Source organism: Synchiropus splendidus, chromosome 2 (assembly GCF_027744825.2).
Source record: "Synchiropus splendidus isolate RoL2022-P1 chromosome 2, RoL_Sspl_1.0, whole genome shotgun sequence".
Taxonomy (NCBI): Eukaryota; Metazoa; Chordata; class Actinopteri; order Syngnathiformes; family Callionymidae; genus Synchiropus; species Synchiropus splendidus.
Window position 1 is genome coordinate 21,853,489 of NC_071335.1, and position 26,016 is coordinate 21,879,504.

The 26,016-nt window shown below is 42.4% G+C and overlaps 4 protein-coding genes across 5 annotated transcripts; 2 read left to right on the top strand and 2 right to left on the bottom strand.

Annotated features, from left to right (window-relative positions):
- Window positions 1–166: 166 nt before the first annotated feature.
- Window positions 167–10,556, bottom strand: gucy1a1 (guanylate cyclase 1 soluble subunit alpha 1). The gene is made up of 8 exons (XM_053855121.1): window positions 10,143–10,556; window positions 10,003–10,061; window positions 7,621–7,706; window positions 6,860–7,554; window positions 4,454–4,939; window positions 3,614–3,757; window positions 2,762–2,916; window positions 167–1,227 (listed from the first exon to the last, which is right to left on the bottom strand). Exons 1-8 carry the CDS (start codon window positions 10,398–10,400, stop codon window positions 1,095–1,097), a joined length of 2,016 nt encoding a protein of 671 aa, XP_053711096.1. The 5' UTR covers window positions 10,401–10,556; the 3' UTR covers window positions 167–1,094.
- A 3,336-nt stretch (window positions 10,557–13,892) lies between these two features.
- On the top strand, window positions 13,893–16,886 carry ufsp2 (ufm1-specific peptidase 2). Its single transcript, XM_053857024.1, has 12 exons — window positions 13,893–13,977; window positions 14,140–14,227; window positions 14,573–14,738; window positions 14,805–14,868; window positions 14,956–15,110; window positions 15,178–15,370; window positions 15,453–15,599; window positions 15,667–15,831; window positions 15,895–16,019; window positions 16,087–16,163; window positions 16,423–16,547; window positions 16,618–16,886. Exons 1-12 carry the CDS (start codon window positions 13,975–13,977, stop codon window positions 16,702–16,704), a joined length of 1,395 nt encoding a protein of 464 aa, XP_053712999.1. The 5' UTR covers window positions 13,893–13,974; the 3' UTR covers window positions 16,705–16,886.
- Window positions 16,887–17,871: 985 nt separating this feature from the next.
- cfap97 (cilia and flagella associated protein 97) lies at window positions 17,872–23,362 on the top strand. 2 transcript variants are annotated; one of them, XM_053857852.1, is made up of 5 exons: window positions 17,872–18,014; window positions 18,698–19,527; window positions 19,595–19,875; window positions 21,818–21,977; window positions 22,464–23,360. In XM_053857852.1, exons 2-5 carry the CDS (start codon window positions 18,726–18,728, stop codon window positions 22,604–22,606), a joined length of 1,386 nt encoding a protein of 461 aa, XP_053713827.1. In that variant the 5' UTR covers window positions 17,872–18,014; window positions 18,698–18,725; the 3' UTR covers window positions 22,607–23,360. The 2 variants fall into 2 exon arrangements, with proteins under 2 accessions (XP_053713827.1, XP_053713826.1); XM_053857851.1 differs by lacking the exon at window positions 17,872–18,014 and adding an exon at window positions 18,104–18,533 and having other exon boundaries at window positions 22,464–23,362.
- On the bottom strand, window positions 22,926–25,661 carry slc25a4 (solute carrier family 25 member 4). Its single transcript, XM_053857853.1, has 4 exons — window positions 25,466–25,661; window positions 23,996–24,482; window positions 23,793–23,933; window positions 22,926–23,366 (listed from the first exon to the last, which is right to left on the bottom strand). The coding sequence occupies exons 1-4, from the start codon at window positions 25,574–25,576 to the stop codon at window positions 23,209–23,211; spliced, it is 897 nt and encodes a 298-aa protein (XP_053713828.1). The 5' UTR covers window positions 25,577–25,661; the 3' UTR covers window positions 22,926–23,208.
- Between the last annotated feature and the right edge of the window lie 355 nt (window positions 25,662–26,016).

Consider the following 26,016-nt stretch of genomic DNA (forward strand, 5'->3'; position numbering starts at 1 on the left):
CAGGGAAAAGCAGGAGAGAAGGACAAACTATGATGTTCGTGGATGCTGTATATGGGGACATGAGGAGGGTCGGCGTGACTATGTGTGATCTTTCTGATGGCACCAAAACACCAAACAAACAAGTAAACTCACATGTACTTTATGGAGCAGCATAATGGTAGTTTTAATGGCAGCAGGTAAATAAGAGCCAGTATCAGTCAAAGTTTACAAAACATCTTCAGCTGTAGAGAAGAGTGTTAGTGCGGTAGCAGAGATGCTTGCGACAGAAACTGGAAGAAAAACTTAAGAAGAATTTTAAGCACAAGCTATTTTTCTCTGAGATTACTGAGAAGAGGGAAAGCAAAAATACCTAAGTAGCAGATACATAAGTGGGAAGACTGCAGCAGGTTTTGGTTAGAATGGTGTTGCAAACTTTAAAAATCAGTCCAGTCACTGAAATCCTTTTATTATTTGATTACATGAATGATGACGGCACATCATCGTGAGTGATCGCGGGACATTCATCGTACACTCCCACTGTGCGGGAAACAAGTGCTCAGAAAACAATATTATAAATATATTATAAATGTGTACAGTGAAAAACCATAAAAATACACTTCACCTATCTGTCTCTATGAAACAAGATCACTGAACCACGCACTAAAAAATGTTGCTGGTGGTTTCAATAGAAAATCTAAAGGAGCTGTGACGTATAAATGTTGAAGATCAGTGATCAGCTTGTGATTTCCCATAAGGCACCTGAACTGCTCAGCACGATTTCTTCTAATGGAAGTGTTGGGTATCTCAGGTTTGTCACTCTCCTTCTGTTTCCGCTACATAGCTACATTTATTACACATGTACAAATGTTCATGTTCCTCCTCACAGATGTGAACTGTCATATGTAAAGATGTTGTCACTAAACTGCCCTGTTTGGACGACCAACACTCACCTTCTGGAAAACAAATGGACCATACAAATGGGAACTTGATACAAGACACGAGCTACAACCTGTAGACACCATGGCCACCAGAACAACCCGAAACATTGAAGATTTTTCACTGTGTTCACTATGTCACGTCATGTTTTGCACAACTGTTCTGTTTTCAGAAGAGCTTCATTTCAGCTGGGAACTTTTGATGGACGGCTCTAGAAAATAGCAAACACCAGGGATGTCTTCTGGGAAGTTGGCCGGAAGCTCCTCTCTGCTCCTGGGAATGAAGACAAACTCTGGACGATCCTTCAGTAATCTGGGGAGCACAAGTAAAACAAATGGTAAGACATCAGAGGAAGTGGCCTTTTATCTTTAGAGTTGTGTTGAGGGTTTGTTTTCTTAGCCGTCCCAGAGAGAGGATGCCACTGATGCTCAGTGTTTATACACTGAGAAGCGTTACGCACTAGTGTCCACCGCAGTGTCTCATTTTGACATTCAGCTTTTAAATAGGGCACTGTAGAAGGCGCCGCATCAAAGGGTTAAAGCAGGCATGTCCAAGGTCTGGCCCGGGGCCTCTAACACAGAAAGTCATCTGTGGCACTGTCAGTACGAGAATATTAAATACACAAAGGTTTTCAGAAAAGGAAAGTTGAAGCTGGAAACAAAGAATTTTGGGAGCTGATGGAAAACATGTCCGATTGGCAGAGAGTGGATATGTGTATATCAGAGAGTACAGCAGCTGAAACATGCTAACACAAACCACAAGCAGGGGTCGCATCACCTCAGCTCTTTGAACATGAGCTTTTTAAAAAAAAAAAACAAATAAAGCACAGCCAAGAGTTCAATCGGTTAGTGAATCTATTCACTTGTGGTAAATAGATCATGATGATCCAGCTCAAATTAAAGCTGAAAAAGTAATAGCAAGGCAGGGAAAACTGTCTCTTAATGCTGTGTTTTCAATCGTGTCCCGTGAGAAATGATCCGGTTTCACCTCAGTTGTCCGGAGACAGAGGTGGGCGATATGATGACATTAAATTATGAACAATTAGAACGTGTTGTCGACCAACTTGAGGAGATCAGATGGATTCGGTCACATTCTATACACTATAGATCTATGCTGATGTGTTGGTTCGTTCATCAGTCGCTGCAGCGCTCCTCTTCCTTCACACACTCGCAACGAAGAAGCCAGTCAAATGTGCAAGTTTGAGTTGTTATTAAACCTGATGCGCCTCTAACTTGACCACACACCTTCACAACAGAAAGATGGAGTGTTCCTTGTCAGTCCCGCAGATCACCGTCTGCACCGCAGCGCTAACGGCTACCGTGATGTCGGCTAACTTTATTGACACTCGTAGACTATGGTTTAAAAGTGAGCTAAAAATGCAGAACCAAACAAATGTGCTCCAAAATGTGAATAATCATGTTATCATGATGCGATCTGAGGCAAAGAATGTAAAACATTTGTCTGGAAACGTGACCAGAAACTTGCTAGACTTGTTAGTCTCAAAACTACACGTGAGATTGTGATCAACTTGAAACAGTTATTTAAAATAAATAAATAAATGATATACTGATATATCATGATATACTTTGCCATATTGCCCTCCTCTCTCGTGAGACAGTTTTAAACAAATATATTTTCTACAATTTTTTCTGCAAATACCATTCCAAAATAGGCGAGTATCAGCAGCTAAAGATTTCCACAAATTAAAAGGGATTTTGATGAAGACTTTCGACACAATTCTGCTTTGGCCGAGGTTCTTTTGATGTTGCGACCTGGGATTTTTTTCATCAAACAAAGTGTGCTGCGTCGTAAAAAAGGCTGGAAAAACACTGCAATAATGCATCACCTGTGAGTTGTGGGGCTAATGTTGATTTTCCGTGGTTGACTGCAGGACTCGAACTTGTTTGCTAACGTGACGTTGTTCCCGAAAAGGCAGTAGCGAGGCATTTTGACTCCGACAACACCGGCCAGCACGGAACCAGTATGAAGACCAATCCGCATCTGGAAGAGACGAAAAATAGAGCGTAATTTTATATATTATTGTTAGGGGCCGAATCTTTAATGTAAACTAAAATTCTCACTATAAATCATGAATAATGGAAGGTCATTTTAAGTGGTGAATAAAATAACTGTGAGTAAAACCATAAAAATACACACCTGAGTACAAGGTATATTTCCAGTGTCTTTTTATTTTTTTTATTTTGAGGGTTAATAAATGCTGTTCAAATGAGCATTACTCATGAAAGGAATCTGACAGCCGCAAAAAAAGAAGAGAAAAGAAACTGTGACTTCACGAGGGCCTCCTAAATACATTTCGCCCACCTCGGTATCTGTCTATTCTTTGTCCCGCCCACTTACCACCGCTCTCTGTAATAAAGTGCACGTGAAACAGCGGAGCACTGATTAAAAACCTATCATACATAACAGAAATATGATGGAGACATACAAAGAGCAAAAATCCTGGACATTTTTAGCTCTTCAAAAGAGGAAAATAGGGAAAAGTGGTCACCCAAAAACGGAACACAGCAGCTTGGAACGGCAATAAATCTCAGCAAATGCAGCTTTGTGAGTAAAATAAATATATGTTTCTTGAAATTAGAAGGATACTTTGTTATGTATTACAATTATATGTTTCACTGTTTTAGCCAAGGTTAGTCAGAGTCAGTTTTCACTCATGATAACAGACCTGATTCCTCACCTGTATTGGTTCTCCAGTTGGGGTCATGACTTCGTCGGAGAGCTCCATCATTTTTAAGGCCATCAGTGCAATCTGCAGCGCGTGAGTCTCGCTCTCCTTGTGTAACCCTCCGGCTACACAGTAGGCATCTCCGATCGTCTCCACCTGCGACAGTGATGCCAGTTAAACTGCCGTTCCTCTGCAGATACCATTTACACCTAATGGATTTTTGGGCTGCCGATATTGTAATCTTGTTCTATCGCTACAGTTGTGGTATTTTGGTTTCAATAAAACGGATGAATCAAAACTGCCAATGAAATGTCACATTTCGCTTCGGCCGTCGGAGATATGGCGGAGTTTAACTCCTAAAACAGCTCCATTTTGGAGAGCAATCTCCGACTGTGCCCGCATGTAAATCTGCAGAGAGCACTCAGCGGCAGCGACTATTTTTAGGCAGGCACACGTGGAATGGAAACAGCGTCCTGAAGGTACTTCCTTGTGTTTTACGAGATATTTGTCATGCGCGCTCCCGTCTGTTGTGCTCCAGTGGCACTTTGATTACGCTACGGCTTCCAGCCACAGATCAGGGAGATACGTGGCGACATGGATGTAGATGTGCGCTCACTCAGAACTTGCTAGCTGTATGTCATGGAATTTACTCAAGCGTGTGCCACACAGAGGGCTGAATTATTGATGTGCAGACGGGATTAAAGCGTGCCTCTCCTTTCCACAGCAGTCAAACATGAAAGCAAAACATCAACAAGATTCACTCGCAGAATTTCAATTCTTCCTGCCTCACAGGTAGATTAAGGCGTGTCGTGATGGAGTCAGTTCCCACATAGACGTGGATCGGCCACTGACCTTGTAGACATCCAGCTCTCCACACTCGTGGTCAAAGCGGGTGTAGAGCTCATTGAGCATGGTGATCACTTGCATTGGTGTGCAGATGGAGCAGACGGCGGTGAAGCCCACCAGATCCGAAAACAGCATGGTGACCCGGTCAAACTTCTTCGCCTGGACGGTTTGACCCTGCCACAGCTGCTGAGCCACCGTCCCGGGGAAGATGGAGAAGAGCAGGTCCACGGTCTTCTTCTTCTCCTCCTCCAGGGCGTGGTGAGCGTGCTCCAAGGCGGCTTTAGCCTTCCCGAGCCGCTTCTTCAGACCGTCCTGCGCTTTGGCCTGCTCCCCGACCAGGACCACGTCTCGCAGCGCGTTGTGAACCGGGATGTCCGACAGGTAGAGCCCGTGGCCGGTCAGCTCCTCGAGTTTGTCCACACAGGGGGAACCCAGGAACAAGATGACGTTAGACTCCGAGACGTAGATCATTTGACCTTTAAGATCCATGGGCTGAAGGAACATAAAGAACAAGACACTAAGTTCGATTACTGTTAAATTTCCCCACCAAAAATTACCTCGGAAAGTATTGTATGATTTATTGATAATGTTTCTGTTGTCACTGACCTGGGAGAAAACACATCACAAATTGTGGGAAACACAGTGTCAGGACAGATGGCTCTTAATTCTATTTAAGCCAGAATTATTTTTGTTGTGTTTGAGGTGGAAGTGGCTACAAATGTCTCTGCAAATAAACCAAGCTGCTTTTGCTATTAGCGACTTATTTAGTGGGTGAATCATGAAATCCTATAAAAACAAACACCACCTCCTCCAGAACCCAGAGTTCATTGAAATATTTCCAGTATAGACTTCATAAATAAAGCGTCGAATTATCTTAAGAGTTCGAGAAAAGCAAATCTTGACCAAGACATAAATGCTAGTAATATTTTAGAACCAAGGATAAGAATCACAAGATTCATTGACTATTATTGCCAATAAGTAAGTCACTTTGTGTAGTAAACATGTGACCGATCTTGTGAACGTCCTAAGGCTGATGCCCGCCACCTGGTTCTGTGTCTCTATGTTTGGTCTCTTTCATCGCCGCGAGCGTGATGGCCATCAGTCGTTACAACTCACACACTTTTCGCTCGCCAGTTTCTGCGATACACCTCACAGAAATAGCTCGGTTCTGCCTGTGACGGATGAAATGGTTTGACATTTGCTTCTGATCTCAGCCGGGGGTATATTGTTGATCTCCACCTCGGGCCGGGCGCACACCGCTTGTGCTCTGACAAGCTTGACTGTTGATAACAACGAGATTTTGATGCGTATAAAGCACATTTTCTAAGTGTATATCTGCCTCATTATTATCATTAATACCAACTCCTCTCCAACTGTGAGGTATTTTGGACCTCATGAGGGTCTGGCGGAGATGACAGACATGATCGGTATGGTTCATATGACACAGGTCTCACCCAGCCAAAACAGATAACGTGAAACACTTCATGCTCTTAAACAAGCCACAGCACACTCCCAGCGTCATCTCTGAGTCGGTTTTGTTAAATTCAGGCCCAAAATATTTACAGATATGACAGCAGTTGTATAACTATTGCTTGCCTGTCAGAGTGTGTGTGTGCAGCATAGCTCAGTCAATTCATTTCTATTACTTCTGTTCTTGCAAAAAAAGGCTAGTATAATGTGGAAATCCTGACTTTATGAAACACTGTATACATTTAAATGTATGACAAGATGTTGTGACAAAATGGATCTTTACCAACCTTGCTTACCACACAGCTGTTCAAATAAACAGCCACATTATCTTATGAACTTGATCTAAATGTTTTATCTTTAGAAGTCAAATCTTGGGTCATGCAGCAATGATTATGTTTTTATATTTCCACAGTAGTACAGATCCATTATGCCTCATGTGAGTCGGCCCAAAAATAGTTCTTCATGTTTCCGATTATTCTGGAGATTGTGTTTTCTTTGTATCACAAGAATGATAGATGCGGTGTAACTAAAGAGTCGCGCCTTTGATCACCAGAGTGAGCCCTGACTAGTTTAGCAACCATGCTAGCGGTTGCGAACGTGGGGGGAATGTTGTCTCCTTAAACCAACAAATCATGTTTTCATATATATATATATATATATATATATATATATATATATATATATATATATATATATATATATATATATATATATATATATATATATATATATATATATATAGGGATGGACTAGCTTAGCAACCATGCTAACGGTTGCTTGTGTGAGCGTAATTTTGTCTTCTTAAACCAACAAATCACGTTTTTGTATCTTTTATATAGGGATAGATGGATAGATGGATGAATAGATAGATAGGTAGGTAGGTAGGTTTTGGTTTGCTATGCATGGACTGGGCCTTGGTGAGCTAGTCAGTGCATAACATACCTTCCCAGCGTTGTCTGAGGCCGTGTGCCTGATCCGGATGATGAACTGGGTGTTCAGCATGGTCAGGATGCTCTGAAAGGTGACTTTAATCTGAGGGGACACAATGGAGAAGTGTTCTTGAAAAGTAGCTGATCGCCTCATTCCATCCTTCCTGGTCAGTCTCTTCCTTAGCCCGTGTCCAATTTGAACGAGAGCCAAGTCCTGGTCCAGGATGAGATGGAAAGGAAAGATGGTGGAGAAGAGGGAGGTCGGAAGAGTCCCAGCTGTCGTGGCTCGGAGGGGACTGGGACTCAAGCTCTTGGCATCCTTGACGATGACGGTGTAGAGCAGACTTGGCTGGGGGCTGGACTGAAGGATGCTGTCTTTAGCGTTCGGGGGATCCATCAACACATCCACGGTGGTGTGATACAGCAGGCGAGCAGCTGCTCGGATTACCCCGGGGAAGAAGAGCTTCGTGGTCAGGTGTGGGTTGAAGAAGTAGACAGTGAGCAGACCCGGATCTTTGTCTAAGCACAGCACAGATGCTTGGTTTACACAATCCCGCTGTGCGCTGCTCTGTTTCAACAAGACATTGAAGCTGTTTAGGAAGTCGTGGAGAGCTCCCCCCACCACCTTCAGAATGTGTCCGTCCTCCTCGTAGCACATGTCAAAGAGTTCCTCGCCCAGAGAGATTTTCAGAGCTTCCGTGGAGATTCCTGCCGAGAGGCAACACCGTGAGCTGTCGTTGGCGACTCACCTCACTGGAAAAGACTGAACCGTACCTGTCCTCTTCGAATGCGAGTTCATCAGCTCCGCTAAATGCTCTGGGTCTTCGTTGCAGCTCGGACCATCCGTGCGACAAGCTACACTGTGAGGAACAACAACAACCGCCAGTCAAACGCGAGAAACTGTCTGATCATCTCACAAAGATGAGAGGATCATGCCACCATTTTGAAAAACTATTTGTCAACAACATTCCCTCATATTCATCATGTAGAAACATATCAGAATTTATATTTTCAGGTTACATATGACTGCGGTACATGCAGAGAGTAGCTTGATAAAGTTCTCCTGGTTTACACGCAGCGCATTGCAAATCGACCTATGAGTAATTCACCTCCGTGGCAATCTCTTCAGTTCTTCTGGTTCCTATGACCATAGAGCGGACCTGGACAAAGTGCGGCCCGGGTGCCACATGCGGCCCGATGCCTGTATTTTTGTGGCCCTTTTGACGTTAGACTAAAACTATAACTTATATGTTGTAATTTTTCTTCCTTTATTGTTCTTTCTATTTTGGTCACCGCTACCACTTCAGCATGTTGTTGTTTCAAGACTAACATTTCATTGGCCATTTTTTTCGTGTTTTTCTTGTTCCTACTGAAAATATACTTTGAAATATATTGCCTTTTTATATTGAATGTCTAGTCAATAGTTGTTGATTTATATTCAAATTAAGTGCATATGAAATGAAATATTTTTTTATATCTTTTTAGGTCAACTTGGGTTCTTGTTACTTAAGTATATATTGTTAAGAATTATATTATTGATGTTCCTCTTATGATGCATAAAGTCCTGTCGCTGTGGAAGTGAAGTTCCCTTCCATCGCTAGTCCTCTAAACCAGCATGTTCATCATTGCAGTAACATAGGTCAGTCAACCTGTTAATCAAATATTTGAATTTAAATACATTTACCACATGAGTTCGTGAGAAACTATTTTATTTTGGTGCCCAAAAACTGCCAGAATCCATTATAGGAGTTATTAATAATCCATGACCCTGCGAATGTTTTATAAGCCATGGATATTTTTAGACAGAAAATCATGGCGCGTTCCTTTAGTTCCTTTTTAACATGACAGATTTTGTCAAGTTTGGAGCCACATTGTATCTGGCGTTTGTGAGATCAGAGTTAAACTATAAAAGTATTCATTCTTTTCAAATCATTCAATAGTATTTGAATTCTAAAAATAACACCTCGTTTTTATCTTCATTTTTTCATTGCATGTCTGCTGTCTTTCCCCATTGAAGAGGATAGTTATATAGAATTAATACATTACATTCTTCTATTGAGTCATGCTAATTTTAGGAGTATTTCTTGTTCCTCAGAAGAAACACATAAAATTCAGTACTCCATGATTTTGACATTTTATTCATATAACGTCACGTGTATTTATACATTTATTTGCTATTAACTCTTTGCTTCATAATATTTTTGTTGCAAAATTTAAGTTCAATCAAAGACCCTCCCATAAGTCACAGTATATGGAATTTTCATTGTCCAGCTCTGAGTAGATGAGATCCAATGGCTTTTAACAATGAGGTTTCAAGATGGTAGAGTCCAGTGACATCTAGTGGGGGACTAAATACGATCCACTTATAGAGTACCCAGTTTCTCCTCTGTCTCTACAAAGGGTTTCCAAACGTTCATGGCCATAAATCACAGACAAGATAAGCAGGTAACATCTGACTGAGACCTGGTGTAGAGCCTCTCCAGATGGCTGCTCATCTGGTGAGTATTCAGATATGAGGTAATGTCTCTGTCTGCAAACTGAGAATCTGAATGAATTTTAGTTGTTACTTTCATCCGTCAAATCCATTTAGAATTTCATTTTTAATTTTTACAGTTTTAGCCTTAGATCACATTAAATAGTTTGAAACAGGAAGCTAAGACCGACCTAAAGGACCAACACCAGGTTCCCACCACACAAGAGTTTTCCACTCTGATTAAGCATGTCACTTCTATGTCGGTATGTGTTTCTGAAAAGCAAGTATGAGTCATGTTTCTCAGAAAAATGTGTAGAAAGCAGCCATATCTAACTCATTCAAACCACAAATACATTCAGTAGAACACTATTATTTTAATCGCAATTGAAATGTTATTTTCTGTTTTCTTGATCTTGAAAAACATACATTTAAAAAGGGTTTTGAAATTTCTGTCATGTTTACTTGACGTGATGAGATTTTTTTACAACACAGTTTTAGAATTGCAGGGCATTTTTTAGGCAGCAACTGTAGGCCACATGAAATTTGATTGTCGGCCGTAATTGGCCCCCGGACCAGACTTTGGAAAAGCTCACTTGGATGCGGGAAAACCAGCCGGTTTATTCTTTTTGTGTGTGTAGTCGTACAGCTGTGGTAAGGATCAGACGCACGTTACCGACACACACCTTTCAGGATCCGTGTTCCGAACCATCAGCCTGTGAAGCGCGCTGTGCAGCCTGTGAAACTGCAACAAAGTGGCGCATCATTTCAAAACCCCCAATGTTCATCCGGTGATCGCGTCTCGCGAACACTGACTTGGACTCACCTCAGGGCACGCGATTTTGCGGATGCTCTCTCCGAGCGTGTGCAGGTTAACTTTGCTTCTGTGGCTTCTGTGACGAGGTCGATCCTCACCGATCTGTCCGCGCACGTCGGCAGAGATGGGCAACAATCCGGCGGCTCCACAGGGGGCCTCGCAGTCCGCGCGCTGGCTGCTCCTGCCGGAAAACGGGCACTCTCCGCCGGATATCTGAAGTTCTTTCAGCTTTGTGCAGAACATTTTCCCCTCCTTCTTCGATCTCATGTATTTTTAACAGCAGATATTTTTATCTAATGTCAGACTCGGGTCGCGTGGTTGCCATCATCTGGCGCGCCTGTCCGCTCCAAAACACCACTGGATCCTGGCGACTTGGTGAAATAGTGTCTGGATCCTGCGAGTGATGGTTCGGAACTATCGTTACCGAAGCCAATGAGCGAGTGGGGGGGAGGCGAGCAGCAGCCTGCGCAAGTGGCGCTGGTGAATCCAACCAGCCAATCACCGAGGCGAGATTATTTCCAGCAGACTTGTCTCATGCAATCCCGACATGACTTTTTTTTAAATCGGCCTCTGGTCAGAGAATCTAGCCCAGATTTCATATTTGCCGTTTGTATGTCATGTTATTGTCCTGTTGGAGTCCGACTCAGCTGCTGTTATGTAACCTCCCCCTGGTCTGTTTTTAGCCTGGTTTGCTCTCAGTGTGTGCAATTATGATGTCACTGCTGCTCTCTTTTTTTCTCCATCTTCTATGTCATATTGAGCCATGCAGCTCAATAGCATCCCTGCTTGATATGAAATGCTCCTCTGGTGCGTGGCCACCAGGTCCTCAGACCTGAGCATCTTCATGGCTTCAGCCATCTACGGCCGCCGGTCCCCATGGAGGCCGTCCAGTCTCGGTGTGAAGCAGCAGGGATGAGAACCATGCGTGGCACTTATAACAAACACTCCACAATCGTAGCCCACGCGGCCTTGTTTACTAGTGAAGGGGTTACTACAGCTGAAAACCACTTTAAGATATTCATCCCCATTTGGGCAAACTGAATATTTAAAGAAGCTTCAACTGGTTCAAAGTCCCACTAAAAATGTGACTTAGCAAGACAGCAGGTTTGCTTAAAGGAGAACGATAGCATGTTTGTTGACATGGAATTTTGGAGGAAAAAGATGTGAACGAGAAAAAGCACTCAGACGGTGCAAACCTCTGCCAAGCAGCTTCAGTCCACCCCCAACATTATCTCCCAATGACAAATCCCAAGAATCCTTTAAAAAATCCTGGATCCAGACGGTGATCCAGATCACTCTCAAAGTTGAATCATTTGTTCCTGAAAACTTCATCCAAATCCATCTATGACTTGGCATGTTATTTTGGACACACATTGAAAAACAGATAAACCGATCCCGAAAAACATGACCAACCTTGATGGAGGTAATTCATATAGTTCTCAAGCCTGAGAGAAGTTTTGCATGCAGACATTCCATCCCGTCAATTTATGTGTTTTGAATATAGTTTGACGTTTTTTAGCGTGAACCTCTGCTTGCAATATCTCTTCAGGCTTAACAAGATGCTCAGCAGTTTGTAATGATCCACAACAGGTTAATATGCTGCTCAGTCACATGTTAAAAAAGTCTTTTATGGGAATATATGATCCCGAAGAGTAACGTAGGAAAGAATTTATTTATTTATTTATATATTTATTTATATATTTATCCACAGTACTTTATTCTTAGGTCAATACAAAAGTCAAAGTCTATTTTATGAAGAATGCGACATAGTAATAATAATAATACATTTTAAAAGTAGGCAAATTAAAAATAAAACTGATAATAAATACTGTACATTTGTGATACCAAAGCCATTATATTAATATTTAAGGTAACTGGGCATCCAGTCCCAAAATAGATGTACAGTACTATGTCTGTGGTCTGTCACCTACTTCTGCTTTCAATATGACCTTCTAAAACAAAAATGTTCAGCTTTGTTAATATTCTATCTAGACACGAAAGGTGTTCTATTTTTTTTATTAAATATTCATTAAAAATGAATAAATAAAATGCATGTACCTGGTAAAATTGCAGTGGATATTCATGAGCTTCATTTATGAGAAACCTGATGAAATGTAGCTCTAGGTTTAAAAACGTAATGTTACGGCAAACGTTGCATAATAAGTGTGACATGCTCAATGATGCTGGAATAATCAGATATAGCATGCTTCATTCCATCCTAGTATATACAACCCACTAATATCTCCCTCTGGGTTTTGCCACTGTCAATGGCTGGAGAAGATATTTATTGATTGAGCCATCTGAAAACCTGGCAACACACAAGTGTATGACAATGTCAAGAGGGTCAGACCACTTTGAGAGGATAGACATGTAAGCAGTGATGAAGTGGCTCCGAATGGAATTTCCCAAAGGGCAAGTACTACATGCTCCAATTGTGGAATGATGGATGATGTGGATTTTTTGGCAATATTACTGCCTAATCCGAAATCTTTGGTAGAATTTTAAATAGTGTTGGTCGCAATAAGCAAAGTCAGCACAGGCGGCAGTAGTGTGCAGACAGATAAACACCCTGGCGCTGCAGTTTTTAGGAAATAAAACTCGGATTTAAACGCAAAATCTAGTGCTATAAAATGTGTCGCTAAAAATACACACTGACTCCTCAACTAGTCGGTGACACAGTAAGTATATTTTCTCGGCCGCTTCTCAGGATGCAGCCATGTAATTTCAGTAATGATCACGCTCTACATCATTAATAGCGAGCAGTAGCCGCAGTCGTGGCTCCACCAGTCTGAATGGCCTGAGGCTGCGCCTTTATTTACTCTCTAACTCTCTGTTTCCTCGATGTAAGAACGTGCACATGTTCATTCAGTCTGTGCTGGTGAGTGGGTTATTGCCATGCAATGGAGTCCCAATGTAACTGATTTTTCAAAAATGTAAGTAGCATATACGTGTAACTGGCGATGTTGCGTAACAAGTATGACATGAGCAGTGATGCTGGAGTAATCGGATGTCGCATGCTTCGCTCCATCCCAGTGTATAGAAGGGGCCACAGCCAGGGTCCGCCGATGTCACTGACTGGAAAAGCCACTTGTGAGGTAAATTGATGGGTATTTCAGCTGCCACATTCCTGACGAACCACGTCTGCATTTGATACTGTGTTTTTATTATCAGATTTTCAGTTCATTGAAAATAATTGCTATAAATTTAGATATTTAGTAGCAGTTCGGAGTAGAAGTGGTGAACCCATTATTTTCATTTAAGAATTTATCCATCTTTTAACCTATAACGTCCTTCCTCTAATAATTTCACTGCATGTAAGTATGTTGAAACGATATATTTCACTGAATTATTTTGAATCATATTTAAAGAGGGGGGAAATCACAAAGATGAGGTTGACAATAGCGCCTCCCTCTGGCTTAAATAGATTGCTACATGCTACGGTTAGTTCTGTTGTAACATTTTCTAAAAATATTTCCCGGCTATTCTGTCGAAAAATTTTGCGAATGAATTAAAATATTATTATACATTCTGGTACTAATATAGAAAAAAGGTTTTATTTATTGAAAAATTCGTTTTTTATATTTGATATTTTAGTGACGCTGTATTACATTTTGTTGCCTCTTTGAAAACTGCGGACTCCGGTTTGCATTAAAAGTTTATAAAAATGTAAATAAAATATTAATTAGAACTGTTCTCTTATTGCCATGGCGACGTGGGCGTGGACAGCGTGGGCCAATCAGGTGACGCATTCAGAGACACGTTGAATTCTTCTTCCTCCGGTGGACATGACGGCTAGTTTAGCATTAGCTTCTCGCTTTGCTTAGTACAACGTTGCTGCAAAATGGTAGGTTTAATGTCCGTTTAAAGTGAATATTATCATTGTAAACATTGTTCGGGTGCTTCCGGTCTACGAGTCGTGGCAGAACCATGAAAGTCTGACATGCCAAACTCATAAGTTTGTAAATAAATACCAATAAACTTATGAAGCGTCATCTCTCTGTTGCAGGTTGTTGAGTCGCTTCCTGACGACACCGCAGGAATCCTCCGAGTCAGAGGACCACTTGAGTTTAAATGTCTTCTGGACAGCACAGACGGTTCGCTTGCTCCTCCTGACAGATGTTAAGACTGCAGCCTCATTACTGTGCAGCCAGGAATAGAGTCGATGCGTGTGTCAGTCATGGAATATCGGAGAAGCAGGCGTTAAATATAATTACCATATTATAACCATAATATTATACCATACCGTAAAATATTTGAAGGGCAATTTTCATCACAAGTGGTATACAGAAGTTTCCAAAATTATATACACCAACATGCCTCTCATCAATTACTAGAGAAATTAGCTCACTGAACCACACAAAAACGACACTTTATTAAATTAAAATTTGTCATGAAAGATCGACAGTTTTACTAAATCTGTTTTTTTTTCTCTCGGACAGTGATCCCCAGGACCTTTGGCAGGCTGCGCTCTGAAGTGAAATCTCAGTTCTGTGTTTTCACACTTCAAAATAGTCCTGTTGTCATTTGGCCAAACAGAGGCTGCGCTGTCACTCCGAAAGACCTGACGCCCAACAACTTGCTTGTTGATTTGCTTCAGTGGACACAGTGAGTTTTCACGCACAGTGTCTTCTCTTCGGTGGTTTCACCCAGAATGTATTGTTGCTTTTATAGATCAGGTGAAAATGAAGTGGACAAAAGAGCTGCAAGGAAGAAAAACAAAAAGACTGCCACTGTGGTATGTTCCCAGTCCATTTGCGAAACGTTGCCCTGTAGCTCTATTTTACTATTAACTGAATTATTGGCCATTTTTCTTGTTATTTAGCGAGTAATAGACCTTCAGCTGATGATGGAGATGACGAGGTCCGGCCCCAGTCCGACCCCCGTCATTAGCAAAGACGTCCGGAAGTCCCACTTTTTGTGTGCAAATCTTCCCATGGATTGTGTCGTGACTTTCACAGCTACTGACACTATAGACAGGTGTGTGGTGTGAACCTGTAATGTTTCACGAAGTTCTCTGTTACAAGCGGCTGTTCTTCTACTGCAGAGCATGTTCCCGCCTGTTGGAGGCACTCATCACCCAGTTGTGTGAGATGGAGAAAGTGACCCTGCAGCACATGAAGGGAAACTCTGTTTTGGTCCCTGAACCGCTCCACTTCCTCCTCCCCGACCCTCATGGTTTGGTCACTGTGGTGTATCCAGGAGAAGTGCCAGATAGCCAACTGGAGACTCAGAGACGGGTGAGATCCTGACCTATCCCTGTCTGTTGTTCCATTATTAGGCCAGTGGTGGAAAGTCAAATCTTCTCTCATTGCCTTTCAGGAACTGCACCAGCGTTTTGGACTCCCTGAAGACTGGCCATTTTTCAGGAGGGCTAATGTTTACCGCTTTGCGAACGAGCCCTTCAGAGACGGGTACCTCCGCAACCCTCATTCGGCTCTGGTGCATCCAAACCTGGATAGTGGAAAGGTATTGGCAACGTGTTCTTTATGTGCATTTCGGCAGCTCTTCTGACTTGCAGGACCTTGTGTTCCAGCTATACCTGGTCCAGGGCGTCTACAGTTATCACCACTACATGCAGGACCGCATGGACGACAACGGCTGGGGCTGTGCTTATCGCTCCCTCCAGACCATCTGCTCCTGGTTTCAACAGCAAGGCCATGTGGATCACGCCGTGCCCACTCACAGAGAAATCCAGCAGGTTTGCATCAGAGTTTCTCTTGTCTTTGCCGATCACAGTGACAAATGTTGGCTCCTTCCCCAGGCTCTGGTAGATGTTGGTGACAAACCGAAAGCCTTTGTCGGCTCACGCCAGTGGATCGGCTCCTTTGAGGTGCAAGCTGTTCTCAACCAGCTCTTTGGGGTCACGTCGAAGATTATGTTTGTGAGGTGAGCTGTTTATTTAGATCAGAATTAAATAGTTGCGTTTTTTTCAATGAAACGTTTGCATCTTCAGTCAGGGCTCGGAATTGGCTTCAAAAGGCCGAGAACTGGCCAACCACTTCCTCACAGAAGGAACGCCGGTGATGATAGGTGAGAGCCAATTTCCTGTACAGCTGCTCTGCTGAGAGTTGATGGAAAATAAGTGTATCATTAAACGTTGTTCTGCAGATTACACTTGTCAGCTTTTTTACCTTGGATTCTGGATACATGTTTTTTTGTATAGTGTTTTGTATGTTTTTATTTGGCCTGGCAATATTTTACCCAGGAATGCTCATGAATGTTGTCTATTTGTATTCTGTGTATTCTGCCCTTCAAATGGCTGTAAATAAAAATGTTTTTTCCTGAACAGGAGGAGGGGTTTTAGCACACACTATCCTGGGCGTGGCCTGGAGTGAAGTCACGGGTCAGATCCGTTTCCTCATCCTGGATCCTCACTACACTGGAGCTGAAGACCTGCAGGTCATTACAGACAAGGTAGGTCCTACTGAGGCGCAGCCGCACCTTGTTGCTGTGGTTGTTGACTTGCTCTTGTCTTGTTTTCCAGGGCTGGTGCGGCTGGAAAGGGCCCGACTTCTGGGATCAAACTGCTTATTATAATCTCTGTTTGCCACAAAGGCCGAGGGTCTTATGAGACTCATTCATCGATCGCTTAATGAACTTCTTTATTGTGTACATACAAGTCAAATAAGCAATGAGAGTTTAAATGCATTAACACTGACATATTAATTCAACAGAAGATGTCCTCATTGCTCCCCTTAAAATTCAATTCCTAAAAAAATCCAATTTATTTAATAAATGAAACAAACTATCAATGCAGTCTGTGTTTATTCCTCCACTTCAGCCACATGGAAACACACTATTCAAACCAAATTTGTGAATTAAATAAAGCTCGTGTTTGTCGTACCTGCCTTGTTCGAACTCTTAAACTCTCCCCTGAGCATCACACATCTTCGTGTGAATACAATGAGACGAGACACAGGTTTATGAGACATCTTCCCTCTCGCCGTTATTGTCCGAAACTTTAGATTTAATCAGCGGGTTACACTTTTGTGTCTAACTATGTTATTAGCAGACAAGCCGTGACCAATTGTGATTTCAGGGGACGCGTCTCTGGATAATCCTCTTACTCAGCCACGGCCCAGAGGGGAACACTGGTGTCTCCGGGAGAAAAAAAAAAAACATGACTTTGTCTATTCCTTGGTGAGAGTTATAGCCCTGTTATGTTGCTCTAACTGAGCACTTGAATGATGGTGCTTTACATGAGAGATTATGTTGACCTGGCTTTACATTATGGGCCTCATTTCACTGCAATGAAAACTTTATGTGAAAGTAATGACAGCATGTATGAATGTGTGAATGTGAAATGCTATTTATTATAACAATTTTTAAAATCAAATTTACCCATTCACCCATATTTTCTGGAGACAAACGAATAATCTTTGGTAATAAAAAAAATAATTATTCAGTGTTTAAAGTTTATTTCAAGCTGATTCCTGGTTTTGATGTGGTGAATATATTAAATTGTTATTTACATAAATATTGCCAGAATACATTTTTCGATTTTAAGATTTTATGACTTATTTCAACTTAATAATGTCTATACATTATTTTATATTTTCCTGTATGTTTTTTCATGAATTCCGTTTTCTACGTGTCACTTTACATTTCTAATAGCTGAAAAGTGTTATATTATATTAAGATCATATAGATCTTTTCTCCTAACGTCATCCGAGACTTGATTTTCGAGAGTCGCGGGAGACGCGAGCGTTGCTAGGAAGTGACGTAGTTGCCTAGTTACAGCGCTCCAACGCAGTCGTAGCTTGTGGCCACATTAGCTCGATGGTTTGTTTTTGCATTGCGTCGTGCCGTTCATCGACTCAGTGTCAGTGGAACAACTGTAAGGTGGCTTCTTACGTACACCAGAGAACGTTCTGGAAACAAGTGAGCATTATTTTTTGTTTTGTTTACGGTGTTCGTTTGCGAATTAGCACAGAAAGCTACGTGATTCTGACCAAAAGCTAACTTTAAGCCTTTCAACTCTTCACTTTTTTATATACTCTGACATTTATATGAGATATATTGTTACACTGTTTTCGTTACGTCGAATAGAATCTGTTTGATACTGCAGTCATATTGGCCTACGATGAAATCACGTCACGTTTTTCCAATTAAATCACAATTTCATAAGGTTCCACATCTACATATAATCTTTCTGATCAAAGTTGTAGTACTATTATAATAAAGTGGAGCTATGAAGTGATGAAAGACATCAAATTGAGGACATAAAACAGCACAGTTTGGATGGATTACAGTGCATCACAGAGTAAATAAATTACAGTACGCAGTTTCAGTTTTGTTGTGGGAGATAACCACTAAATCTAAAGGAAGGATTGGAACTGAAGACAGATTAGCCATGACTTTTCAAAAGTACAACTTGCACTACAGGACTTCAAGTGTGAGGTAAAAAGACCGAATTACAGAATTGTAAGGTGGAGATATTAACATTTTGGGGGGTATTAAAGAAAAAATTTAGGTAAAAAAATGGACAAATAAAAACATTCTGACTGGATGATTTTTGAAAGGGAAAACCCAATTGAAGTCATCTAATGTCTTCTCACTTTTAGGTTTTGTTCGTCACATCTCAAGGTGGCCATGTTCAGCCCCTCTGAATTAAGAGAAGAGGTGGATCACTCCTTTTTTGACAGTGATACTGAAAAAGGTGATTGGAACAAGACTGACTCAAAACCTGCAGCGACGACGCCAACGAATGGAATATCAGCATCACCGAATAGAGAGAAAGGAAAGCATGGAAAAGGTGACCACAGCAGTGGAGCAGGAAGCGAGAAAAACTCAACTAAAGAGGAGGCTAGCTCTGTTTCCTCGGTTAAAACCACCCCACGTAAAATAGTTGATGATGACTTCGAACGCGGCGACAATGTTCCGTCCACTAAGTCAACTTTAAGGTTGATGGCTTTTCTAGCCAAGGAATCGAATGCTCATGGTGCTTTCAGTGGCAACTCAACTGAGTCTGAACAAGAAAAGACTCCTTTAAAATACTCAAATCGGAGGAGTAAAAGATCTCCAAAGAAGTTTGTAAGAAGACAACGGCAGCTAAGCTCTTCGTCCTCTTCGAGCGATGCAGACGTGAAGTCAGACAGCTCTCACTCAGACAACCGTGCTGCTGGCAGCCCGACAAGAGCATCAAATGGTCTTGGAACATTCAATCTGAAAAAGGAGGAGCAGCACCAGACGAGCTCAGACAATTCAGAGGATTCAGTAACAGATGTGAGCCCTCTCTCCTCGCCCTGCGTCAGTCCTCTTCAGTCTCAGGACCAGAGCCATAAAGGCATGAAAGACCCAGGCGTTGAAGAAGTCCAGCAACAAGACAGTGCACCATCGAGTAGCCTCAGTCACATCCATCAGGAGGATGAATCGCATTTAGATGACGACGACTGTAAGTCCCCCTTTATTCTTTCATCATTGTTTTGTGTTATATTAACCATCATGCTGTCCTCATCCAGCTTCCTTCAGCTCGGAATGTCAGTTCCAAGACCAACTGCTTTTGAGACTCCCCCGTCCAAACACCAGGAAGAACTTCTCCTTCAGTAACGATGAGGTGCGGCGCATCGATCGAGAAAACCAGCGACTCCTGCAGGAGCTGTGTCGCATCTCTCCCAGGTCCAGGCCGGGAAGTGCTGCAGGGCAGCGATCCCACTTTGGCAACGGCGCTACCTACGTCCGACCTTCGCACAGCGCCTTGAACAGACAGAGGGAGCAGAAGCGCATTGAAAGAGAGAACCTGGTGAGTTATGAGCTTCCAATTTTAAACATTGTAAATGTCATTTTTATGGATTTGATGCCATTTTGTTGCTGTTCTGAGATTTGAAAAATGTCACAAACCCTGACTTATCCACTCAGCAATGCACAAGTCAACTTTTCTGCAATATCATGTACACTTGTGAATGAAAACACCATTTTCATATTTATATTTGTATAAATATCCACGTGTTACTGATGCATCTGTCTGTCATTAAATAAAATATAAGTAAAGATAAGTAAATAGATAATGATAAATTACATAAGTAATGCATTTTATGTGTAGATAATAAGCGATCAACAATGAAAGCTACACTTCTGGGCAGAGAAAACAGTAGTCTATCGGAGCTATTGCAACACTGCTTTTTCTACTGACCTCCTAAAAATGTTCTCATGATACCCAACCTTTCCATCAAACTTAGCTGGCTGGTGAAGGGTTGTTCTCAGGCGGCTGGATTCTGAATTAGCTCTTAACCTGTGTCCAGTTGGCGTCTTCAGGTTAAGATCTTTAACCAAAACCAATGAAGCTTCTTGGGTTTAAGTGGTAAAGATAGCAGCAAAATATTGTGTCTTGCCTTTAAACCTTCTGATATCAATGGCATGAATGGATGAGAACTGACACACACGTTCAGGCCCTGGAGCACACAAACATACAAACACTGAACACTGATATAATGTCCTTGGGATCGGCTCAGGAGTTTGCCCCTATGGCAGATGCAAGTTTTTGCGAGTGGATTATATTCACGTTTGATGAGTCAGCATGAGCGCACCAGACCCGTCTGAATGTGGACGGATGGCAGCAGGTGGGTGTCGCGCTGCAGTGCCTCTGCGCAACAACGTTAGAAAGTTCAGCCGATGTCGATGTTTGGCAGCCTGCTCAGCACATACGGCAGCTGTGTGGAGTGCCGTGTGTTGCCCTGCTGTGTCAAATCCAGCACCAGATTTTACCAGAACAGAAATCTATTTCTTCATATGAAGGGCTTGGATGTGTCTGAGTGGCATCCCTCATGACCTTTGTGGGACTCACCGTGTTCTCTCTCTCTCTCTCTCTCTCTCTCTCTCTCTCTGTCTGGAAGCATGAGCCTTCTTTTTGGATGCTTTTCACCCTCTCTATTCTTAGAGCGCAGTAATTGAATATGCCGTGTGATCTGTGTTTCAGCCCACCGTCACACACATGGGCCACTTTGTCCCTCTGCAGTCTGACCACTGAGGAGCTCTATATCATTCAGAAACAACCTCTCTGAAACTCATGCTGTGATTTCAAGTTACAACAAGGAGTGGGACTGGATTATAGAAATTAATTAGAGATTTTTTAATCTCAATTAATCGCAGTTGAATGGTATCAGAATATTTGCCACAAGAAGCCACATTTTTCAATTTGAATGAATTTGGTATGTTACTGAATCAAATGATGGACCCATACATACATTTAAACAACAAAATGTTGTTTATTTTGCATCAGTTTAGCACAATAAATCTCAATGGTGGCTATATTCAAGTTTTTATATTACCTTATTTAAACTAAAGCTCTTTTAATGTCTTGAAAAGAGTTGTCTTAAAATGAAACTTGCGTTCCATAAGTCCAAGTAACATATTCTCAGCGGATTTGTTGTTGTTGTTATCATCCTAGCTGCCACGTGTCTTGTGCATCAGTGTGATCAGTGGACCAGGAACTCTCGCACTTACAAAGGTTCCCTGTTGTCTGGAGAGCAAAGTGTTGGTGCTGTGGTGACAAACATGGTCCAGCATTCATTTTAGTTGAAGAATTTAATTTAAATACTACCATATATGTGACCATTACCTTTCAGCATTTGTATTAGAAGATCTTCACTTGCACATTATCCAAAAAAGTGACTTTTTTTCTCTCCTCCAAACTGAACTTTACAAAACAATGCTGACTCAAAGCCTCATATTTGTGTCCACCCTAGGCCTTTCTGAAGAGACTGGAGGCCGTGAAGCCCACGCGTGGTTTGAAGCGATCCGAACAACTCGCCGACTACCATCGCAAAACTGGATACCGAGGTGGAGGTCCGTTTGGCTACTCGTACATGGAAAAACAGGAGCTGGCATCTAGCAGAATGTGGTCCGGTGAGTTGACCTTCTGATGCAGAGTTGAGTTGAGAACAATGAGACCCAGGCATTAGTTTGTTCATGTTTTATTACTAAATTCCTGTTTGCTCCTCAGACTTAAATGTCGCATAGTTCTCTGGTAACAGGTCCACAAATTGTGTGTCTATTTGTGTCATAAATCCTTTGAATTTGAAGGCATATGTGAAGGCATATTTGACACTTGAAATTCACGTTTTGTTTTCGTGAACTATAATGACCATTGCAGGCGTATGTTCAAGGTCTATAGCATTATGCGGGGACAAGTAATAGAGTGGAAAACATGCTAAAGTAGAAGAATAGTTTGTCACTTTTACGTTTTCTGGGAACCTTGTACAGTGTAACATTGCCGCAGCACACTGAAATTTGAATAAATAATGGACTTATGTGTTAGAATGATGTGTTAACATGTAAATCCTGACAGCCCTAATAAGAAAATGTGGGTGTAATTGGTTTGTTCGATTCCAGCCAACAGGGGTCAGCGCACCACCAGTGCCTCGCCCCATGATGCCAGTCCAGCTTCAGTCAACTCCAACGCCGCTACCCGAACCACGTCAGCTCACAAACCAAAGAAAGCCAGCCACCCCCGGCCTCTTCCTGCCTGGCAGTGACGCTGCATCCTCCTCCTGTACCGGGAGACGTGTCATGCTTATTTATTTCCTTAGTGACACAAAGATAGGGATCAACAGATCGGCTGTTAGATAAAAGAAGAAATCCAAGATGTTCTAATATCAAGTCGAAACACATGCAAATATTAGATGAATTTAAAACAACTTTGCCACTGTAATGAAACTTGTGTTTGTACTTAAAATTCTGATTGTAAAATATAGTGCTTTTCTTGAATAAAGTTGCTTCTTTTCCTGCAATTGCATCATTTTAAAGTCAGTAGTGAAAGACTACAAGAAAGAAAAAGGTCCAGAAGAGTTAAATAATGAATCTTTATTGTTAATAAAACAGAGCATGAGATATGGATATAGAGGAAGGATGGTCACAACCTTTGATCCTTGAAAATCCTGACCCACCATACTGACAAACGTGTGGTGGTGCCAGCCCCAGGCGGCTGGACACAAAGCTCCGAGGGAACGTGTTACCTGGAGCAAATGTGCCAGGCTTCCCCACAGCGGTTCAATGCATCACAGGTTGTGACCCACTATGACAATGACTTAAGACAACGTGAAGGGTTTCCTAGCGGACCAGCAGAGATCACTGGGACTTATGTGTACTTCTTGATCTCGTCGTACAGGACCAACACAAAGGCACCGCCCATGCCTCTGATCACGTTGGACCATGCGCCCTTAAAGAAGGCTTTTGACCCCTCGTCCTTCAGGATTTTCCTCCAGCAGTCGATTGTTCCCTTGTACATGATGTCAGCTGTGGAGAGTGTGGAGGAGAAGACATGTTACACTGGTACGTTGTGCTTATTAATGTTTGTGTTTATTCTCATTTTCTTGTATTTCAATTTGAGACTACATTTCGTATGTTTACAACTGACAAAACAACTATATATATATATATATATATATATATATATATATATATATATATGTGTGTGTGTGTGTGTGTGTGTGTGTGTGTGTGTGTGCATAACTTAGTCATTTGTTTTGATTATTTATTATAGATTGTGTCATGTTAAACGGCGGCTTTTGCAGTGTGCGTTAGACGCGTAAATGTGGAATTAACGAGGGCGTCGTGCGTTATTAAGTACTGGCTCTTTCAATAAGTCCTTCAATAGTCCTTCTAATTTTGTGCGGTGCTTCGTGAAGCGCTCGCTCTGGAAGGTCTCAGGTGGGCGCTCACCTCCTTTACGACCGGATTGCATCATCATGCGACGTCTGACGGTGTCGAAGGGGTATGAGACCAGACCCGCCGCCGCTGTGACGGTCTGCGCGATCATCCAGCTGACGACGATGTGGGTGTTCTTGGGGTCAGGGAGCATACCTGTTGAGAAAGATCATTGAGGTCAACCGCCACCAGTCACGTCCACGTGCGCCCGCGCGGACCTTTGGCGGTGTCGAAGCATCCGAAGTAGGCCGCTCTGTAGATGATGATGCCCTGCACTGACACGTTGAATCCCAGGTACAGGCCCCGGATGCCGTCGGTTTTGAAGATCTTGGTGATGCAGTTACCCAGGCCGGTGAACTCTCTCTCGGCCGCACCTTTGCCGATGTCGGCAGCGAGCCTGGTTCTGGCGAAGTCCAGCGGGTAGACGAAGCAGAGCGACGTGGCACCGGCGGCGCCGCCGGACGCCAGGTTGCCGGCGAAGTAGCGCCAGAACTGCGTCTTCTGGTCCACTCCACCCAGGAAGATCTTCTTGTACTTGTCTTTGAAGGCGAAGTTGAGAGCTTGGGTGGGGAAGTAGCGGATCACGTTGGCCAGGTTTCCCCTCCAGAAGGAGATGAAGCCCTGCTCCTTGGGGATCCTGACCACGCAGTCGATGATGCCCTTGTACTGCATGTCAGCTGTGATCTGTTTGCTGGCATGTTGGACCTGCAAGGTGAGGACAGTGGACTCTTCATGAAGTGCATTTCTACCTGCTACTTTACTCGCTTCACTGTTCAGGCTGTGAGTCTCTGACTCATAAAAGAACAGAATTGGTGAACATTAAATCTCACGGGGAGCAAACAGTTTGTCATTTTCTGCTAATATTTTGAAGAGAGACTTCTTTAATCAATTTCACACAGGAGTTGCCAGCCTCCTTCTCTGGCGTCACGGAGCTCAGTCATCCACCAGCGACTGCACAGGTGAGCAAGTTGGTGCCACAATGACGCACTAGAACTGGCTTGGAAACATCTGGTTGCAATTGTTTCTCGATTTATTTTTGTATAAAAGGGGAATTTGATTCAAGAAACACTAGTTTTATATAAAATATTTCATATTTCATTAATAGTACATTTTCAAAACATCAAGACATTTCAGCTAGCTCCAAAATATGACGAAATATAATTCATTTTCCTGCTCATGTACCATTTATCTTTTGTTTCTGTTTTATATGATGATGTACAAGATTTCACATTTCTAATTCGTAGCAGAGGTTGCACAAAACTTTATTTAAAACGCAAAACCCTGTGGCCCCGCTGAGAGGAGTCACGCGTAAAATGTCCGGCCAGTCCACTCACGACGGCGTCACTCGAGTATCTGCTCTGTATTAGGTTACACACTTTGAGTTAAATTTAGCTATTCGCTTTCACTGGAGTCTGTTTTACTCTTTTAAATACAACGTTCAATAACAAATCAAACATGACAATTACTTTTTGAAAGGGGAATATTCGATGAGAAGCGCAGCGCACTTCCGTGCGTAAAAACCACCTCCACTTTATATTGGATCGACGTGAATTTAAATGACGTTTCCAAATGACAAAGAAGCACGTCCATAATCCAAAAACTTTTTTTTCCCCATTTATTCACTTGTTTTACTCTTAAACGAAGTCAAGCGCGAGCGCTGGTCTCATTCCGCCTCAGGTGGTTTTTACCTGCAGCAGCAGTTTGACTCTCTCAATGGGAGCCACTGCTGTTTTGGAGATGGCAGCGGCGATTCCACCGGCCAAGAAGTCCTTCATGAAACTGATCACCGCGTCCGACATGGCTGGAAGATTCTTTGGTCAGACTCTCTCCAAACTTCACCGAGGTCCTCCGGGAAACCCAACGCCGGTCCAAGTGGACGATTCCTCCCCTCCGGCGCGCTTATATATATATATGGCAGCTCCTTATCGCGAGAATTTTAAGTGATGGATTTGCCGCCCGTCAAATTGGTAAACGAGGCTGAGTAAATATCCGAGGTCAGAGTTCAAGTTGCTCGCCATGTTTGAGAAGTGAGGGCCAAGATGGGGGGCATTTAAAGGACACTGTTTCATCAATGTCAACACTGATCTTTAGTCATTCTTCAAAAAAAACTCTCTTGATATGAGCCCATACCATCTTTCTACTCGCCTTCTTTGTCGTTAATGGGAGAAGTAGTCCCCCCCTTTTCGAAGTTATAGTCGCATTAATAACCATGACATTGAAGTAGATGATTTAAAAATCG

Excerpts from the sequence above, each read along its gene's own strand:
- gucy1a1 (XM_053855121.1), bottom strand. The coding sequence starts at position 10,400 with ATGAGATCGAAGAAGGAGGGGAAAATGTTCTGCACAAAGCTGAAAGAA. Across the intron at positions 4,940-6,859 it reads CCTCAGACAACGCTGGGAAG|CCCATGGATCTTAAAGGTCA; the intron begins GTATGTTATGCA and ends ATGTTCCTTCAG. Across the intron at positions 3,758-4,453 it reads GAGAGCTGGATGTCTACAAG|GTGGAGACGATCGGAGATGC; the intron begins GTCAGTGGCCGA and ends TCACTGTCGCAG.
- ufsp2 (XM_053857024.1), top strand. Across the intron at positions 16,020-16,086 it reads TCGAAGATTATGTTTGTGAG|TCAGGGCTCGGAATTGGCTT; the intron begins GTGAGCTGTTTA and ends TTGCATCTTCAG. Across the intron at positions 16,164-16,422 it reads AGGAACGCCGGTGATGATAG|GAGGAGGGGTTTTAGCACAC; the intron begins GTGAGAGCCAAT and ends TTTCCTGAACAG.
- cfap97 (XM_053857851.1), top strand. The coding sequence starts at position 18,487 with ATGACTTTTCAAAAGTACAACTTGCACTACAGGACTTCAAGTGTGAG. Across the intron at positions 19,528-19,594 it reads GCATTTAGATGACGACGACT|CTTCCTTCAGCTCGGAATGT; the intron begins GTAAGTCCCCCT and ends GTCCTCATCCAG. Across the intron at positions 19,876-21,817 it reads GCATTGAAAGAGAGAACCTG|GCCTTTCTGAAGAGACTGGA; the intron begins GTGAGTTATGAG and ends TGTCCACCCTAG.
- slc25a4 (XM_053857853.1), bottom strand. The coding sequence starts at position 25,576 with ATGTCGGACGCGGTGATCAGTTTCATGAAGGACTTCTTGGCCGGTGGA. Across the intron at positions 24,483-25,465 it reads GAGTCAAACTGCTGCTGCAG|GTCCAACATGCCAGCAAACA; the intron begins GTAAAAACCACC and ends CTCACCTTGCAG. Across the intron at positions 23,367-23,792 it reads GCAATCCGGTCGTAAAGGAG|CTGACATCATGTACAAGGGA; the intron begins GTGAGCGCCCAC and ends CACTCTCCACAG.